Genomic DNA, 19939 nt, shown 5'->3' with positions numbered 1-19939 from the left:
TTCCAGGGTGGTTATTAAGAAACTTAAATTATACAAAATTTAATAAAAATAGAACTTCATATATTGGCCATAAAAAAAAAAACACATACACACACAAAGACATAAAGTCTTACAATTTCCTTTTTGAATTTTCTTATTTCGAAATCTTTGCATGATAGTTTCATTATTAATTCTGCAAATTACATTTTTTTTCAAAATTTTAGTTCCATAAAAATTTTCTTGGGCTTTTTCTTTTTGTTTGTAAGGACCTTATATATTGTTAAGGGATCAAAGTTTAAAGAAAAGTTTGACTACAAACTAAGCTATAACCTAAGGCTACAACTCTCACTAAACAAATTAATATAGTTATATATTTTGAAAATTTGTTAAATTGTATGTTCTTTAAACACATGTCAAATTTCATGTCAATTAAAAGTTATTTACTATTTAATCTATAAACTTATTTTTTATATATAATTTTAGACAACAAAAATTCGAAATTTAAAGATTTGAGCGATGACATAGCTATTGATATTTCATATTTTTGAAATTTTGCAAATATGGAGGATTTAAGAAGAAAACGTAATCCAATGATGGATTTGTTAAAATTCACATCTAATAAAAAAATATTAAGTTGAGTTGTAGTCTTAATCTACAATTAAGTTTGTTGCTAAATTTTGTCCAAAGTGTAATTATGAGTCCGTTTGGATATAACTTATTTTGCTGAAACTGAAAACTGAAAATACTGTAGCAAGATAATTTTTAAATATGTGAATAGTACCGTAGGACCCATTTTTAATAAAAAAGTTGCTAGAAACAAATGGGTCCCATGAACAGTGCACCTATGCACTGTTCATGGGAGAATTGGTCAACAACTGCGGCTGGAACTAAAAAAAAAAAAAAAAAAGAAGCTGAAAACGTGCTGAAGAACCAAACGTGGATGCAGACGTGAATCCAATCCCACACTATATTGAGCCTAAAAAAATTTAGGGTGGTCCCAAATATTTTTTAAAAGATAAAAAATTATAAATTTTTAAAAATTTACATATAATAATTAATTTTTTTCCAAAGTTAGGGTGGTCCTGTGACTACCCTGGAGCCGCGGGCAGGAATCTCTAACCTAAAGAGAACGAACATTACGGCCCTTTAACACCACCACTATTCTTATTGATTGCTTCTCTATTGTTGCTCAAAGTCAAGGTTCATATTTTTGTTCCTTCTATTTTATGATTAAAGGGGTAAAAAGCAAAAGAAATATAAAAAATGGCACGAGTCACATATAGCTACCCGTGCAAATGCGTGGTCATGATAATTTCAGACTAGCTTACCAAAAAAAAAAAAAAAGAAGATAATTTCGGACTCTACAGCAAGGCATTTTGGTCAAGTGTGGAATCATTCACAAAATTTTACAAAATAACAGATAGAATTATAAATAAATAAAAAAGAGAAAGAAAGAAAGAATGATATATTTATAATATTGATTATTTATAGTGGGATTGTTTTGAAATTGAATACTTTTTATTTTTTAATTTATTGAAATCGTATTTTAAGACAGTATTTAAAATCGTGTTTTTAAAATATGATTTTAATTCATTTGACCTAATTTAGATTAATACAATTTCAAGTTTTTGATACTTTAAATTGGTTTCTAATTTGATGCAAAAAAAAGAAAAGAAAAAGATTATAACTCTTACTTAAATAAAAAACACTTAAAACAGTTATGTTTACAAAACACAATTAGGGCACTTTTGGTTCACTGAATAAAAATTATATTATTGGGAATAGAAGATATTTGGAATAATAATATTTATTATTGGGAATAGAAGATATTTGTAATGGAATAGTTGTGCACCTAGCATTGTTGTGGTCGGCTCATGCTTACTAGCGTCTTCAATAGGGTTGGATGCACAGCTATGACTCATCTGAATCTCTTGTTCTTAGGCCCAACTGGTAAGATGTCACTATGTCACGCTTAGGTGGAAGACACTAACTTTTCTTTTTGAAAGCATGTGAAAAACACTAACTTAAGTCGCCCTTACTCATTTTTCTCTTAGCAAAAACAAAAAAGAATAATTATTCCTATCTATAAGTTTTATTATTATATATAAAAGTTTGTAAAAAATAATGTTTAAGAAAATTTTATATTTTAGAAAATATATTAATTTGAAGCCCTATCATATTCTTCCATTTAAAGAATAATTATTCTTTTGTAATAAGTAATCTATGTAATAAAGATGAAATTAAAAAGGGGAATTGCTATTACATAATCGATAACAGGGCTATATATCACACCATGTTCAAGACAATGACCTTTTAAATAATAAATATAATAATAATTAAAAATAATAATAAAATAATATTATTTTTGCAAATATTTTTCCGTCGTTTTCATCTAACAAGTCCGATGCAGCCCCTCCACACAGACACAGCCCTTTCCCACCTCTCTGACTCTGATCCATCGCCTCCTCTCTCACTTTCTCGGGAAAGTTCCTAGTCCCCGCTTCGTTTTCTCGGGCATATGGCGCAAAGTCTTTAATCATGAGCTCCTCCGCAACAAAGATGAGGGCATCCTTCTACGGAGACGACGCTAACGCCCCGTCAACCTCTGGTCCACGCTCTCCTCACACCAATTCCAATTCCAATTCCAAGCATAGGTGAATCTTATTCCCTTTTTTGCCCTCGCTTTCTCTCTTATGGATTCTTCAATTTCCTCTCTATTTGGATTTCCATACATCAACACCCCCTCCGCTCTAGCCGAAGATCTGAATTTTCGATCAGATTCGGAGAATTCACTCTCCTTTCGACTCAATTTTTGTGGTTTTCATAAAATTCGGATCAATTTTTTGTACTTCAACCTTATAATTAGTGTTTCTATATAATTTCGTGCAATTTCTGCCAAATTAACTTTAACCTCAATTCAGTTGCCGATGCTAGATATTTTTAATTTTTTAATTCAGGTTTGGTGAAATTGCCAAAATTGATAATCCGATGGTTACAAAATATCTCGTTTAGTACTTTATTGATTATTTTCACTTGTGATGTTCAGATTTATGCTTAAAACTCCTTGATTCATGAACAATGTGGTATATAGGTATAGATTTTTGTTATTTTGATGTTGCTGAATTTAGCTTTGCTGTTTGATTGAAGGGGTTATTTTGCTTATTGTTTTTATATAGATAATAATATTGAATGTATAGAATGAATTTGAATGTGTTTGGTGTTGCCTCTACTAAGTTGGTTTTGCTTTTATGGTTTTGCTAGTGGTGGCAATGTCTTTCGACTGTTGGCACGACGGGAGGTTTGTCCTCGAACGAAGAGTTCGTCAAAAAGATTATGGGGAGAAGGTTCAAAACTGCATCTTGATTCGGTTGGGTCAAGGCATGAAGCAGCAATAGATGCAAGACAAGGGCTTGTCTCATGGTATTGTCTGGGTTCTTTATTGCTCTTCTGTTATATTCATTCATTGGTATAATAAGTATATTTGTTTATCTTTTTTTTGAGCTTTTGACATTTTTCCAGGGTGGAGGCAGAAACGTTGCGGCATTTATCAGCAAAATATTGTCCACTGTTGCCTCCTCCAAGGTCAACTATAGCAGCAGCCTTCAGCCCTGATGGGAGGACGCTTGCTTCTACTCAGTGAGTTTCCATTTTCTTTCTATCTTTTTAGCTTATGCCCAAGGTTGGGTCACAAATTTCTCTAGAGATGCTTCAATTTTTAAATAGCATTGTGTTTATGTTCCTGCAGTGGAGACCATACGGTGAAGATTATTGATTGCCAAACTGGGAGCTGCTTAAAGGTTTTGAGTGGTCACCGGAGGACCCCTTGGGTGGTAAGTTTATCTTATATGCTTTATTGACATTTATTGATCTTTTAGGCTGATAGAATATGTTGTAAATAATGTTTTCGAATAAACATGCTAAAGTTTTAAATTTCTGCTCTGATTATCTATTTGGCTTTTTTAAAAAGAAAATTATAATTTAAACTAGTGCCATAACAGGTGTTTCTATGATGTGCACCATATGGAATGTGTCATATGGTGATTTACCTATGAAGTAAAGCTTTCCTGACAGAGCTTCTTTTCATGCCCGTTACGAGAATCCATGCATATTATTAGATATGATGTGTAACATCACATGTACTTATTCTATGAGTGTTCTATTTCTCCTATGCAACTTCCTTTCTCATGTGCTTGTGGAACTTTGCAGGTTAGATTTCATCCATTTTATCCTGAAATACTTGCTAGTGGAAGTTTGGATCATGAAGTTCGTTTGTGGGATGCAAATACTGCAGAGTGTATAGGATCACGTGATTTTTGTAATTACCTCTATGGATTTCCTTATCTAGCATTTGGAGAAAAGTATCATTCTGAGATTATATTATTTTTATGATGGATATGATAGTTCTTTCCTTCCTCCATGCAGATCGTCCTATTGCTTCCATTGCTTTCCATGCCCAAGGGGAGCTTCTTGCTGTGGCTTCAGGTCACAAGGTGAGGACTCTTTGACCTTCAAATATTTACATAATGTCTTATGTTGACTTGTTCTTTAATGCGTTGGATTATAATTTGCCTTAGCTTTATATGTGGCATTACAACCGGAGAGGGGAGACATCATCACCAGTCATTGTACTGAAGACACGGCGGTCACTTCGGGCTGTGCATTTTCACCCCCACGCAGCCCCTTTTCTTTTAACTGCTGAGGTGACTATTTTTGGTGGAATCATATTGCCATGCCTTTTAGCCTTTCATGATCTATCTTGTTGGTTCTAATATTGTGCTGCTTTGCAGGTCAATGACCTTGACTCATCAGATTCCTCGATGACAATTGCAACTTCTCCAGGTTACTTGCGCTATCCTCCACCCACTGTGTTCTTGGCTGATTCTCATTCCAGTGGCCGTCCTTGTTTAGCAGATGAAATTCCTCTCATGTCTCTCCCCTTTTTGATATGGCCCTCATTAGCTAGAGATGATGGGAGAATATCTTTGCAGAATACTCATGGGGATGTTGGCTCAAGTAATGTGCAACCAAGAGTGGATCCCTCTGCTTCAGTGCGGCTTTTGACATATTCTACTCCATCAGGGCAGTATGAACTTCTGTTGTCTCCTGTTGATCCTAATAGCTCATCTCCTGTGCCAGAAGATACAGGAAATGATTCTTTAATGAGTGAAACGGATAATGCAATCACTCAATCAGCTATGGATGCCATGGAGACCATGGAAACGCAGCCTGAAGAGAGAAATAATCGTTTCTTCCCTTTTGGTGACCCAATGTATTGGGAGCTACCATTCTTGCAAGGGTGGTTAATTGGCCAGAGTCAAGCTGGGCAGCGCACCATGAGTTCAGTCAATGTTTCAGCTCATGAAAATATATCAGCATTTAGTGAAATGGAAAATCCTGTGGCTTCATCAGTTATGCCAACTGGTGCTAACCAATCTAGGGTCACTGGAAGATCTAGCTCACGGCAGCGTTCTTCACGTTCCCGCATGGTGCCCACGACTGGATCTGCTGAAGGTGCTATCCTCAATCACATTCCACGTGATGAAGGCGATCCTCAACTTGCTGTTACCAGAATCCAATCTGAACTTGCAACCTCACTTGCAGCTGCTGCTGCTGCAGAGTTACCTTGCACTGTGAAGTTAAGAATATGGCCTCATGATGTAAAAGATCCATGTGCCTTTCTTGATGCAGAAAAGTGTCGATTAACGATACCACATGCTGTGCTTTGTAGGTATAACCTTTTTATAATTTTAAATAATAGTTTTCTCTTGCTATGTCAACCTTTTTTAAATTGCTTTTTTATCTATTACTTGGTCAGTTAACCTTAAAAAACCTATCATGGGAAGAAGTACTATTGTTACTTCTACTTATCTAACTATAGTTCTTTGCGGAGCAACATTTGCTTAGAAAATAGAGATATTGGTATTATTTTAACTCTATTCATTTTTATTTATTTATTGATTATTGCTCCAAATTTCTTTTTATCATGTTAATGTATTAGACTGCATGATATCATAAACCAGATTTTGATGGATGTTTACATGTAAGGACTCATTTGCAGTGAAATGGGTGCTCATTTTTCACCTTGCGGGAGATTTTTAGCGGCATGTGTTGCATGTGTGCTGCCTCATCTAGAAGCTGATCCTGGGTTGCAAAGCCAGGTCCACCATGACATGGCAGGGACTGCAACATCCCCAACACGACACCCAATTTCAGCTCATCAAGTTCTCTATGAGCTTAGGATATATTCCCTTGAGGAGGCAACGTAAAGCTTAAACTTTTGAATTTGGTCATATCTTTTCCAGATTTTGATTTATATTTTTCTCTTACTTCTTCCTGATCTTCTATGTATATTTTTTTATTATCTAGATTTGGTTTGGTGCTCGCATCACGGGCAATACGCGCTGCCCATTGTTTAACATCAATTCAGGTCAGTTGCTTTCTTGTTTTTGTTTGTTTGTTGGGTTTTGTTCTCCCCCCCCCCCCCCCCCCCCCTAATGTGGGTATCTAGAGCTTGCTATTTCGCACAATAAGGAATAATGCAAGATACCTCTTCTTTATGGGAGTCTCACCTTGCCACAAATCATGCCAGAATCCAGCTATCAATATCAAAAGGAATGAAGCATTTGAACCTATCCCAGCCACATCTAATATACTTCCACAAACCCACCCCATTTGCTCCCCTAGACAATCCCAAACCCCAAACTCTCCTCCAGGATCATACCTCAATTCAATGACCTGTCTCCGAAGCGCCCTTTCTTCAAACCCATACCACCACAACCACTTACCCAACAAATCTTGATTAAAAGGTCAACAACTTCTTATTTCCCAAGCCCCCATTGTAAACAGGAGTGCAATAAATATTCCAATTGACTAGATGAAACTTGAAATCATCTACCATACCACCTAAAAAAAAATCCCTATGAATTTTCTCCAATCTACTTGCTATGCCCATTGATAATGGGAAAGAGATAAGAAATAAGTGGGGAGACTAGAGAACGTAATCTTAATAAGTGTAAGACAACCCCCTTTGACAAATACATTTTCTTCCAATCAACTAATCTCCTTTGCATACGCTTAATAATAGTCCCAAATACTTAGCCTTAAAAGAAGCTCCTAATGGTAATCCTAAATACTTCATTGGAAGGGATGAGATTTGACAGCCCAAATCGCTTGCTAAATGCTCAATGGTCGAAACCTCTCCTAGTGGCAGAATTTCAAATTTGTCCAATAAATTCTCAAGCCCAAAACTGCCTCAAAGCACACAAGGATACAATGAAGATAATGAATGATGTCTGAGCACATTACCTCCTCTATTTCACTTATCAAAAATGAAGATAATGAATGCGTGTAGAATTTTCCTCAAAAGAAAGGAGCAGAGTATCACTGCAAAAAGAGATGAGAAATAACCATTGATTCCCCTCAAAAACTATCAATAGAAAAACCACTTAGATAACCCTCTGAAACTGCTCTAGTGATCATCCTACTTAAAGCTTCCATAACAATCACAAACAACAATGGAGAAAGAGGTTTGGCCAAGAAAAAAAAAACCATGGAGAAAGAGGGTTGACACATCCCTGCTAAATCTCAAAGAAACTAGTTGGAGTGTCATTTACCAAGATAAAAACTTGACAACTGAAATACAAAATTCTATTCTCTTTTTCCATCTTTCCCCAAAACCACATTGTTGAAGCAAGTACAATAGAAACTCCAGTTGACATGATCATATGCCTTAGCCACATCCAACTTACACAACACCCTCAGTTTGCCAGATTTCAGGCAACTATCCAAACACTCATTGGCTATAAGGACCGAATCAAGAATCTGTTTCCCTTGAATAAAGGCATTCTACATATCCCATACTATGATAATTGGCCTAACATCCCTTAATATGACTGACTAAGGTCTTAGCCAGTATTTTATAAACACTACCCACCAGGCCAATTGGCCTAAATTTTTTTTTTTTGATAAGTAATAAGGATTCATTGATAACGAAAAGAGAGAGACACCCAAGTACACAGGAAGTATACAGGGGTGTACAAATCAATTACATAGATTACATAAATCAAGAAAATCCAAAAAAAAAGAAAAATGATGGTTTCTCCATACTGAGAACCATTCCAGTAAGGTTCTGAAAACAAGAAGCTTGAGATCAGGCATAGAACGCTCATTGTCTTCAAAACACCTACTATTTCTTTCCTTCCAAATACACCACATCAAACAATGAGGGACAACCATCCATATATCTCCATTGCAATGGCGACCAAAACGACCTTGCTAGCAAGCAAAAAGCTCAATTGCGCATGCCTTTTTAGGAATTAAAGCCACAAATGTGGTGTTCAAGCTTTTGCCAAAAAGGCAATTGTCATGAAATTTAAAGAAGAATTGCATAACATCACTTATCAAAAGAAAAAAGAAAGAAAAAGAAGTAGAAACTTACCAATCAAAAAGAAGAAACGCATAGCATCACTACTGACCATAGACCAAAATAGTAATAATGAACCATCTGGCCCTGGAGCTTTATCCCCCATCCATGCTACAAAGTGATAGGTATTGAGTATTCTGCAAGTAATGCACTTCTCTAGTTCATCCACTATGTTCTTATCCTATAATTTACATCCTTCGATCTCCCCATCATTATAAATTATGGGTCCAAGATTTCGAAAGCACTTACTCTTTTTCATTTTTTAACCATCAAGTTTTACATGCCTGTACATCTGTTTTGCCTTGTACTAGACTTATTTCCATATATTTTGTTGCAGACCTACTTAACCTAGAACCTTTAGATTCTAAAGCATACTTCTAGCTTTCCAACTTAACATCAATTTTGTGTTTAGTCTCATCTACTAAAACTGTATTATGTATTTGTTTGGGAACAACTTATTTAGCTTTATGCTAAAAACCGTTTGCTGAAAGTGTACTAAAGTTCATGTTTAGTCTCATCTATCACACATTTTCTAGCAATTGACTTCGTCTTAATGGCCGCTCCCCCTCAAAAGTTGTATTGTAAAAGAATACACAAAAGAAACTCATTTTTTACTAAAAAGCGTTGTCCATTTATGCGAGTTTGATAAAGCCAACGGTAAGAAATACGCTTTCCTTACTTTGCAAAAGTAGTTGTGTATCATGAAATGGGTATCAATTTATACTCTTAGTTATATCAACATTGAATTGTTATTATTTAGGCAAATACTTGCTTGGTTCTGTTATTTTCCATCTGAGAAACGCATAACATCCAAAACTGAAGAGCCCCTTGTCCTATTAATAAGGTAAAATTCTGGAAAAGCCTCCTTAAGAGAACAACCCCTACACCACACATCCTCCCAAAACTTACTCACTCTGGTACCATCACCACCTCATACTGAAGGAATTTGGAAAAATTCAACCAATCACTTCTAATAAATGAAGTAGTCTCTTTCTGTAAAATTCTTATTTATTTATCAAAAAAAGGAAAAAAAAAAAAAAAAAGAATAAACAGAGGTATTATATATTGCTGAAGTTTTTTGCAACTTCTTATGCATGTGCTGTTCCATGTGAAGATTTTTTTTTTGGCTGAAAAGTGAGTAGTGTAAGCCTGCAGGCTTTACATTTGTTTGCTACTTGCAGTCTTGCATCTAAGGGCAATAATATAACTTGAAATGATGTAGTCAAAGAATAATTAAATATTTTATATACTTAAAAGATACATTGTATGTATTTATTAACCGGAAGCTTTGCTTATTAAACATTTATATTATTTCATTCCTCAGTTCTCACCCACGTCAGAGCACTTGTTACTTGCCTACGGTCGTCGCCATAGTTCACTTCTTAAGAGTGTTGTCATTGATGGAGAGACAACAGTACCCATTTACACAATTCTGGAGGTATGAACTCATGTCTATCTTTTTTGTACTCTTGGATATGTGTGTAGACCTTCTTTCCCCAAGAATATTACTTGTGTATAAAAAAACATGAAAGCACAGTTATCCCCCTCTATGATCCTAGAGTTTTTATTTGCCTATGAGCTATAGCTCAACTGGCACTTCATTTTCCCATAATAATGGGATGGAGGGTGAGGTTGTGAGTTCAAGACTCATGTGCATGTATAACACTATAACTTTTCAATCAAAAATAAAAATTTAAAAAGTTTTTATTATTACTCAGGTTTACAGAGTTTCTGATATGGAACTTGTGAGAGTTCTTCCTAGTGCTGAGGATGAGGTCAATGTAGCCTGCTTTCATCCATCAGTTGGAGGTGGCCTTGTCTATGGGACTAAGGTAAACAGGATTTTGTACTTACATTTTTGGATTTTGGATATCACTGGCCTGATTTTTTTTTTTTTTTTTTAATTATAAATTTTGCTGTTAAATGCAGGAAGGGAAGCTTAGGATCCTTCAACATGATAGTTCTTATGCCATGAATTGTGCAACATCTCGTTTTCTTGATGAAAATATGCTTGAGGTATAGGTCCAATTTAGCAGAATTTTCCACCTCCATTTAATGCAGTTTTGTACCTGGAATTCTTTGGGAACAAAATTGGATTTGTTGTTTTTTGCATGTGATCAGTTTTTTTATATGATCAGAGAGATGATTGCTTGTTTAGTATTTGTGGAGATCCATTATGACTATTTTTATTTATATGCTGCAAATTATTTATTAATTTATTTTAACAATCATTAAGTTTGTGGACCTAGTAATCAAATTTGGTTTTAAATAGACAATATGATTAGTAGATTTATATTATTAGTTTGAAATATGGTTCTTGTAACCTTGTATTTTAATTATCAAAAAAAAAAAAAAAAAAGAATTATAGTTCTTGTAACCTGAATGATGCTACCTGATCTCCAATTGAATTTTAGAATTTTTCCTTCAGTTTTTTATTTTTTATTTTAATTTTTGGGGATATGTAAATATGTATATTGATAGAAATAATATTACAAAGGGATCATTGGGACAATTGTAGTATACTTGCTATATGCTCAACTATCAATTCATGACCACTTACATATGCCATGAATCCAAAAAAAAATACAATTTATGGAAAAATTCCCCACTTTGTACATGTGTGCTTGTACAAGGGTAATAGGGTTGTATTATGAATTAAAAGATGGTTTGATGAGTTATTTGATGGCTTTTTGGTAGAAGAAAGTATGTTAAGTTTTAGGGTTTTGATAGGTAAAAAAAAGGCTTGATTTGGGGTTGTAAGAGAAATAAAAATAAATAAATAAATAAATGAGAAGAGAATTTTACGATATTTGAACTGTGAACAATACCCATGAACAGTACCAAAAGAAAGAAGAGAAGATAAAGAGAGAAAAGAACACAAAAAAGTGACAGGGTTAATGTGCACAAAAGTGAAGTGGTTCCTGTAGGGGAGGTTGAGAATATCAATGTCTTGGCGGATTTTTTTTGGTTATAAGGTAGGATGCTTGCCTATGACCTATCTTGATTTGCCTCTTGGGGCGTCCTACATGTTGACGGCTATTTGGAATCCTACCTTGGAGAAGTTTGAGATTTGGTTAGCGGGGTGGAGGAAAATCTTGTCTTTCTAAAAGTGGTCACTTGACTTTATTGAAGAGTACTCTTTTGTTCCTTCCTACTTATGATTTATCTTTGTTTTCTCTTCCTAAAAGTGTGCCTATTAGGATTGAAAAGTTGCAGCGGGATTTTTTATGTGGTGGTATGGGGGATGAGTTTAAACATCATTTGGTAGGGGAATAAAGTGTGTGCTCCTATTGCTAATGGAGGGTTAGGGGTCCGGAAGCTTGCTACCTTTAAAAAAGACCTATTGGGAAAGTGGCTGTGGCGGTTTGGGGTTGAGACAACGTGTTTATGGGGTGTGTGGAAGCCTCAAAGTTTGGAGAGGAATGGTGGAAGAGGGGGGGGGGGGGATTCGAAGTTAGGTAGGGGTTCTCATGGTTGTGGTCTTTGGAGGACTTATTTGAGTGGATTGAGAGCAGTTTGGTTAGCATATCTGGTTTGAGGTTGGATGCTAGCGTAGTCTATTTGAGTGGTCTTGTTGTTGGGGTTTTAGTTTTACTGATTGTTCTTCTCTCTCTGAGTTTTTGTTTTCTCTTAGATTAGTTTCCTGATTTCCCTTGTCTTTGTTGTTTGATTTATCCTTTTCTTGTTGTTCATCATCATGAACAATTTGTATTTTTACTTTCTATTTTCATTAATAATATTTCTTTGATTACCTATAAAAACAAAAGAGGTTGGAGTGGGGAGTTGGGTTTGTTTTTTACATGATTGTTGGTGAGGGGAACAACCTCTTAGAGTGGCTTTCCTGGTCTTGTCTGCAATTTCTACTGATTGGGGAGGCTCTGATGGACTTTTTGTTGGTGAGACTGGGTGAAGGGGAGAGGAGTTGGGATATGAGGTTTTCGAAATAGATTTAGTAGCTGTCTTTTTCCATCTTTTTCCATCTTTTCCCATAAGAGAGGATGAAGATTGGGTGCAGTGGAGGTTGAAGAAGAATGGGGAGGTTGATATTGTTCGTATTATAATGCCTTGAGGGGCTCAACTTTTGTCACTTTTTCTAAAGTATTTGGGTGTGAAGGCCCCTTAGAGAGTTTCTTTTTTTCTTTGGTTGGCACTTGGCAGTACGGGAAAATTCTCACTTGTGATAATCTTCGGAGAAGAGGCTATATTATAGTGGATTGGTGTTGCATGTACCGATGTAGTGGGGAGGCAGTGGATCACCTCTTACTTAATTGCAAGGGGGCTCATTAGTTGGTGGAGCTTTGCATCTTTTGGGATCTTTTGGGGTTTTTCCAGAGAAAGTGATCAAATTATTGTTTGGGTGGAGGAGCTGGATGGGAAAACATTCGTTGAATATTTTGGAATCTGGTTTCCTTGTGTTTGATGTGGACTATTTAGAGGGAGCATAATGACGGCTTGGAGAGCATGGGGGATCATCTTTTTACTTCATTCGTAGGAACTTTATTTGATTGGTCTCGTGCTTAGGGGTTTACATCATTCCTATGTTTATAGAATCTCTATCTTTTTGTACCTAATTATTTCTTTTTTTAAAATTATTTTATATTTCTTCTAGCTTCTCTTTGCCTTTTTCCATGAAGAAGTCTTTTTTAATACTACAATTCTTACTTATCAAAAAATAAAAAAAGAGAGAACACACAAAAGCCAACATGCCTCAATGCTTAAAACACTTGGTATTATTAGTAATCAGCTTCATCTTTTCTTGAGTACATTGAGCACAAATATATATGAGGCCTTTCTTTTTCTAGCAGTATCAGGAACTCCTAGTTTGATTAGTAGACTAAAAGGAAACCTTATAAAAAAACTAACTTGCACTTGAAGATGATTTTTTTTTTATTAGTAATAAAGATTTAATGATATATAAAAAAAAAAAGACACCCAAGTACACAGGGAGTAACTTGCACTCTAAGATGATAAAACCCAAGTTACTTAGGATTATTGAGGGTTTTTTTTTGGGGGGGGGGGGGATAGATAACAGAAATTCTATTAAGAAAAAACTACTTCATTAAAAAAAATGAAGTAGGCAGATAAAATATGTACAATATAAAGAAAACAAAAAATTATGAACAAGAAGGGAATTTAAAAACAGCAGAATGGATTCCTTAGAGATAAATCCCCACGCATGAGACCAATCAAACTAGGTTCTTGCAAATAAAGCTAGGAGCTTATCCTTGGTAAGGACCAAATCATCAAAAATGCGATTATTTCGCCCCCTCCAAATAATCCACATCACACAATGAGGTAGCAAATTCCAAATATTCAAAGAGTGCTTTCCCAACCAGTTTCTCTAACTTTCCAATAAATCAATAACCTTCTTGAGTAAAACCCAAGTAACACCAAATGATCTAAAGGTAAAACTCCATAATTGAGAAACCTCCCCACAATGCAACAGGAGGTGATCAACACTCCCCATTACATCGATAGAGGCAACACCAATCCACAAAAGCAAAACCCCATCTCCTCAAATAATCACCTGTGAGAATCTTCCCTCATGCAGCTGTCCAAATGAAAAAAGACACTTGACGTGGAGCCTTTATACACCAAATGCTTTTCCAAGGAAAAGTAATAGAGTTAGATCCCCTCAAAGCACCATAAAAAGACTACATGTCAAAATCCCCCTTTGACCCCAAACACCACCTCATCCTATCTCCGTCCTCAATAGCAGGATTCTGTGACTCCAAGGTATGAAAAAAGGCCCCCACCAACTCCATCTCCCAATCATTAAAACCACGTTGAAACCGTAGATCCAACTCCACTCTTCCTCCACAGTATGACTCACCAACATATCTGCCACAAATGCCTCCCTATAAGTAGCAATCTCAAATAAAATCGGGAAATTTACTTTCAACAGCTCATCCCCACACCGACAGTCATACCAAAACCGGACCCTACTTTGCAACCCAATCTCAAAGTAGATAAACTTACTAAAACTCTCCCAACCCATCCGTATAACCCGCAATACACCACACCCATGTAAACCCCTACACAACTTCGAGTAACCCCCCCCCCCCCCCCCCCCCAAAAAAAAAAAAAAAATTCCTTCCCAAATTTCAAGCTGATCACACACCCCATAACTGTGTCTCCTCAACTGCATGACACCACAACCACTTACCCAGAAGAGCTTTATTAAAGGTAGTGATTTTTCTGATCCCCAAACCAGGAAAATACACCTTATCCCATCCTAAATGAGCTTTATGCTCATCCTACAGACCTCTCCAAAGAAAATCCTTTGCAACTTCTCAATCCTAAAATACCAAAATATTTTTAATATGCAGGAATTGCAGAAATTATAGAATTTCCCCTGAATACCCAATTGACCATAACATATTAAATAAAAACCCAAATAATAAACTGTGTTCCTAATACACACATAACCAGACTGTTAAAACCACACGACTTTTACTTCAATTGGACTTCACACATGGGCCCTATATAATAAGTCTTGAAATACAAATTTGCAAAGTAGTAACAAATTAATCTTCCATGGCTGCATCAACAATGCAAGGTCTACTTTCAAATAATGACACCAGTAAAACAAAATGCCGATAAACAGCGATTTTATCTTTCTCAGCGCACACCCCTTCCCTCTCAAACATCCTTCTACTTTGTTACTTCCATAACTTCCAAATGAGACAATGGAACAATATTGTATAATCTAGTTTTGAAAGACTTTGGCTTCCTTTTCAACATTGTTGTAGCTCCCCAACCAACTCTGGCATCACCCAATTAGATTCAAATGCAAATATTTTGCTCATAGCTCCCCAGCAAGTGAAGTGATATGTGTTCTCACCATTACTTTTGTGCATAGTACACCTGGCCAGCAGTATCATCCCACATCTGATAAGATTATCAACTACGAGGATTTTCCTTAAAGCTGTTGTCCACACAAATGTTATGAGTTTTAACGCCTGGAGGAAGTCGTTCTTTACCTTGGAGATTTGGAAGGTGAAAGCTCCTTCTAAAGTAGCTTTTTTCACTTGGACAGCCACCAAGGGAAATATTCTTACATTGGATAATCTGAGGCAGAGGAATATATCTGTCATTAACTGGCGTTGCATGTGTACGATTAGTTGGGAATTGGTGGATCACTTGCTTCTTCACTGTTCTTATGCCATATAGTTTGTGGACATTTGTGTTTAGCTTGTTTGGTATCTTGTGTGAAATTGTGATGCCTAAGCAAGTGGTGGAATCGCTAGCTTGTTGGAATAGGGATATTGGTTGGCATTGGATAGCAGTTATTTGGGGGGCAATTCTGTTGTGTATCATGTGGACTATTTGGAGAGAACAGAACCAATTGAACTTTCAAGGGGGAGGAAGGCTCCTTCCTTGAGTTGAAATGGTTCTTCTTGCTTTCTTTGTTTGAGTCAATTCATTTTCCTTGTTTTCAATCAATGTTAATAGGTTATCAATTGGTACAAACATGAGCCTAAATCAGCTGAAGGTACCTAGAGAATTCTTATGTTTACTCACCACACATCTCCAAAACTTTGTAATCAATCTAGTTGCGTAGGCATGCCAATGCAGTCACTTGTGTTTTGAAATGGTTAACTTTGCTCTGTGACATTGCTTATCGTAGATTGAAGGTCAAACTACACATTTGCTCCTATAAGAATAGGGGTAATTTTCAATTTCATCCTAATAAATTTCATTAGGCCAATTTTGTGGCAATTTTGTCACTCAAGTTTCAAGATCAAGTCATTTTTATCCTTAATCAAGTCAACTTAAAAGGATAATACTGACTTGATTTTGACAGTTGAGGAACAAAATTGACTTGATTTTGAAAGTTGAGGGGCAAAGTTGACATCATCAAAAGCCAAGAGCCTTGTGGCTCTTGTAGCTCAACTAGTATGCACCTCTTGGTGTTTCCAGTGGAGACATCTAGGGTTCAAATTTCCCCTCCCCAAACTATCAAATTATCAAAAAAGTTGACCCAATTAGGTACCTTGATTTTGAAAGTTGATGGACGAAACTAATAAAATTAAATGAATAGGGACGAAATTGAAATTGTAACAAATGTACGGAGACCAAAATTGTAGTTTGGCCTAGATTAAACAAGATGTTGATGTGGAATTTCTTGGTTTTTATGTTGTATTTTATTTTATTTTATTTTTTTGTAGGTCCCTACATACGCTTTAGAATGCTAATAGCGAGAGTTCATTTCCCATGCACAACTCCACTTTAATGGTATGTTTCTCCTTTCACAATCACTTGAGCTTGAAGTTTGAATAGCTTGTACTTCATTTATTATTTTATTCTTCTTTTTATTTGGGGTTTGCTTACTTAAGTAGGAATTAGTCATCAAAGAAGCAAAACAGTTTCTTTAATTCATTATCATAATGCCGTTAGTTTTATTGTCTGAATCATAGCTATGTCCTTGAATGCAAGGATTTCTACATGTTACTTGTTCATACTCCAATTCCAGGATTTTGAGGATGTTTGTGAAAGAGCATTATAAAATAGTTTTGAAGTGAAACCTTTTGAGTTTTGAGAAGTTAAGTAGGTATGATTTTCAGCAAACACAAAGGAGCGATGATGATCATGGGGGCAATTCTTGCAGAGTGGGCTAGGGTCAAACCCATGGTTAGCACTTAGCAACAAATTTTAGTATGATTCATTTGCGAAGTGAAAGAGGCTGCTGTAATTCTAGGAAAGACAGGAAAATTTGTGATGCAATATGAGGATCCTCAATTAAAAGGAGTAACCTGATGTTTAATAAGACTATTTTTATCCAATTAATTTGGGTACATTGCTAACACCTTCAAGTGCTGGGGAATGTTAGCTTTCTCACTCACACCACATGTACATATGTATTTTTTTTATTTTATAAATATATGGGACATGTACATATGTAAGTATATATACGTATGTGAAATATTCTATGGTTGGGTCTAAATAAATTTATTGTGCAAGCATCTTTAATGTTCAAAAAGCATTGGTCTTGAATACTGTTGGAACTTGGCACAATGGTAAGTACCTTCTGCCCAACTGATGAGTCACGAATTCAAGTCTTGGAATCTGTATGTAGAAATTTGGGAGTAAGGTTGCCTACTAAGCCCCTCCCAAACTCTACAGAAAGATATAAATATGGCTTCCATGTCTTCAAGTGCCTTTTCTTAGGGTGCAGGCTGCAAATTTTATTGGTTGGGACTCCCTTTGAAAGGGTTGAAAGAGACTTTGGTTTGTGTTAAAGTTGTGTTCTATGGGGATGAGAGAATAAATTTGATTGAGAGTATATCGACTTAACTTCACCCTGCACACTATCTTGTTTTAGAATAGATTGAAGGAGATGAAATTATGTATTGTTGAAATATAAATAAATAATGAAAATTAGAAAATCCAATAAAACCTTTGCTTAGATGGAATGTTAAATGAATCAATTCATTAAAACCTTGCTTAGGTGGAGGGTTAAATGAATCAATTCATTAAAACCTTTGCTTAGGTGGAATGTTAAATGAATAGTACCTATTTTAAGATTGATACATGTTATTAATTAAAAGATGAGGTGGAAGGCTAAATGAAAGAATTATCAAAGAATATGCCACATGGAATAACCTCATTCTCTCACATATAAGGTTCTTGTTTTGTTGTTGTTATATAAAATAGATTACCACTTGTCTCGAAAGTTTAATCTGTTAGACAATGTTGAATTTGATAAAGTTTAATTTTGAATCTCATCTTTTCTTGTATTTCCAATTATCCATTTCAACATTCTCATTTCATTATACCCATTTTATGAACATGTTGCTTTTCAATAGCCCAACTTTCAGTACTATAGAGCATAGCTGGTATTATAGCAAATCTTATAAATGTTCCCTTTAACTTAATAGATATTCTACGATCATACAAGACTCATGATGTGCTTCTTCACTTACCCACCCTCTCAATCTTATTATTCCCTCTCAATCTTATTATTCACATCTGATTCAATCTCTCCAATCTTATGAATTATTGATTCAAGATTTTGAAATTACTTAAGCATCGAGTTTTACAACCTCTTCATCTTTGTTTCTTCTTTTACTAAACTTACATTTCATGTACTTTGTTTTAGTCCTACTTCGCCAAAAGCAATTAGATTCTAAAGCATCCTTTCTAACTTCTAACTTAACATTAACTCCATGTTTAATTTCATCCACTAAAATTGTATCATTTACAATATATATATATACACACACGCCCCAAGGGACTTCATTTTGAATCAGTCTAGTGAGCTCATCAGTAATCAGTGCAAAGAGACATGAACTTCATGCAAACTTATAGTGATACGTAACATACTTGTGATTCCTCTGCATCTTCTCATTTTAGTTCCAACTCTTTCATGCATATCCTTAATAGGCTTAATATACTTTAGAGGAACTCCTTTCTTTTCTAAAACCCACCGTAATAATTAATATCATTACAATTTTTAGCAACTTCACTGGAAATGTTTAGTTGACAAGGTTCTCAAGTGTTATTTCTTAATATATTAACATGGCTGAAAATTAATTTCATGAGAAATATTGGAATTATGATTGCCTTAATTCTGTAATGATGATGATCATTTATAATGTTAATTGGGCTATCTGGATTGCAGTAAATTTTTTCACTCCTATCACAAATCAAAAAAGGGAAATTGCACAGTTTCTGTCTTCAGCACTCTGCTTTAAAATTCTATTCCCCTTTTAGAATTTAAATGCTATTGTGTTATCTTGCATACCCCACTGTGGTACTTGGTTGAGTGAGCCCTTTCACTATGCTCTTTATATATATATATAAATTAGAAATTTTCCTTTATTCAAAAGAAACATGGGGTCACTGCAGATGACTTGTGAGGGCAGACAGTGACAAGAAGCCTGCAGTCACCTACTGAGTCTCCATCCAGCAGTAGGTGCATATCTAAGAAGACCTTTTCTTGTTATGATGCTAAGTTTGACATAAATGAAATAATTCTACAAGACTTATAAATAAAAAAATATAAAAAAATCACTCAACAAGACTTGCAATTTCTTATAGCTCATTGAAATATTAGTTTAGATAAAGTACAGTGAATAAAAAATAACTAAAAAATACAAAACGCTACTGAAATGAACAAAACTTAATGAGATACTGATCACAATCCTATGATTTAGGTTGAAGGTAAGGAAAGGACAATTTAAAAGAACATGTGTGGAAGCAGTCAGAAAATTGCTGTGCTTTTACTGGAAGATATGGTTCAAGATGGAGCAGAATGGCAGAGGGATCTATTTAGCTGACAAAGTGACAGGATGAAGGTATTTATAAAAAAAAAAAAAAAAAAAAAATGAAGAGCAAACCAATTGACAGGTTGAAGGCCTAATTGATTTAGTTAATTTGTGTTAATCACAATCAAGTGATGTGTTGTATCCTAGTACAAGTGTATTGTAGTGTAACCTTTGAGTGCTATATTTATAAACAAGTTTCCTTCAGAAAGTTATAAAAGCTTCTTTATAGTTTGAAAGAGCACTGTTTTCTGTCAAGTTCATCATTGAA

At 35.2% G+C, this 19939-nt stretch overlaps 1 protein-coding gene across 9 annotated transcripts; it reads left to right on the top strand.

Annotated features, from left to right (window-relative positions):
- Positions 1–2373: 2373 nt before the first annotated feature.
- Positions 2374–19909, top strand: LOC126688503 (uncharacterized). Of its 9 annotated transcripts, none has more exons than XR_007644272.1 (16): positions 2374–2633; positions 3241–3399; positions 3499–3615; positions 3725–3809; positions 4186–4294; positions 4402–4469; positions 4554–4679; positions 4767–5707; positions 6038–6241; positions 6346–6406; positions 9726–9839; positions 10120–10233; positions 10331–10417; positions 16573–16639; positions 19253–19319; positions 19561–19909. XR_007644272.1 is itself a non-coding variant. In XM_050383218.1 (15 exons), the coding sequence occupies exons 1-14, from the start codon at positions 2518–2520 to the stop codon at positions 19274–19276; spliced, it is 2325 nt and encodes a 774-aa protein (XP_050239175.1). In that variant the 5' UTR covers positions 2374–2517; the 3' UTR covers positions 19277–19315; positions 19561–19909. The 9 variants fall into 9 exon arrangements, 7 of the variants coding, with proteins under 7 accessions (XP_050239175.1, XP_050239174.1, XP_050239170.1 ...); XR_007644273.1 differs by having other exon boundaries at positions 19253–19315; positions 19561–19580; XM_050383218.1 differs by lacking the exon at positions 16573–16639 and having other exon boundaries at positions 19253–19315.
- Positions 19910–19939: the final 30 nt, after the last annotated feature.

Source organism: Quercus robur, chromosome 6 (genome assembly GCF_932294415.1).
Source record: "Quercus robur chromosome 6, dhQueRobu3.1, whole genome shotgun sequence".
Lineage (NCBI taxonomy): Eukaryota > Viridiplantae > Streptophyta > Magnoliopsida > Fagales > Fagaceae > Quercus > Quercus robur.
Note: the sequence above shows the minus strand (reverse complement) of the source record. Positions and strands in the feature narration are given on the sequence as shown.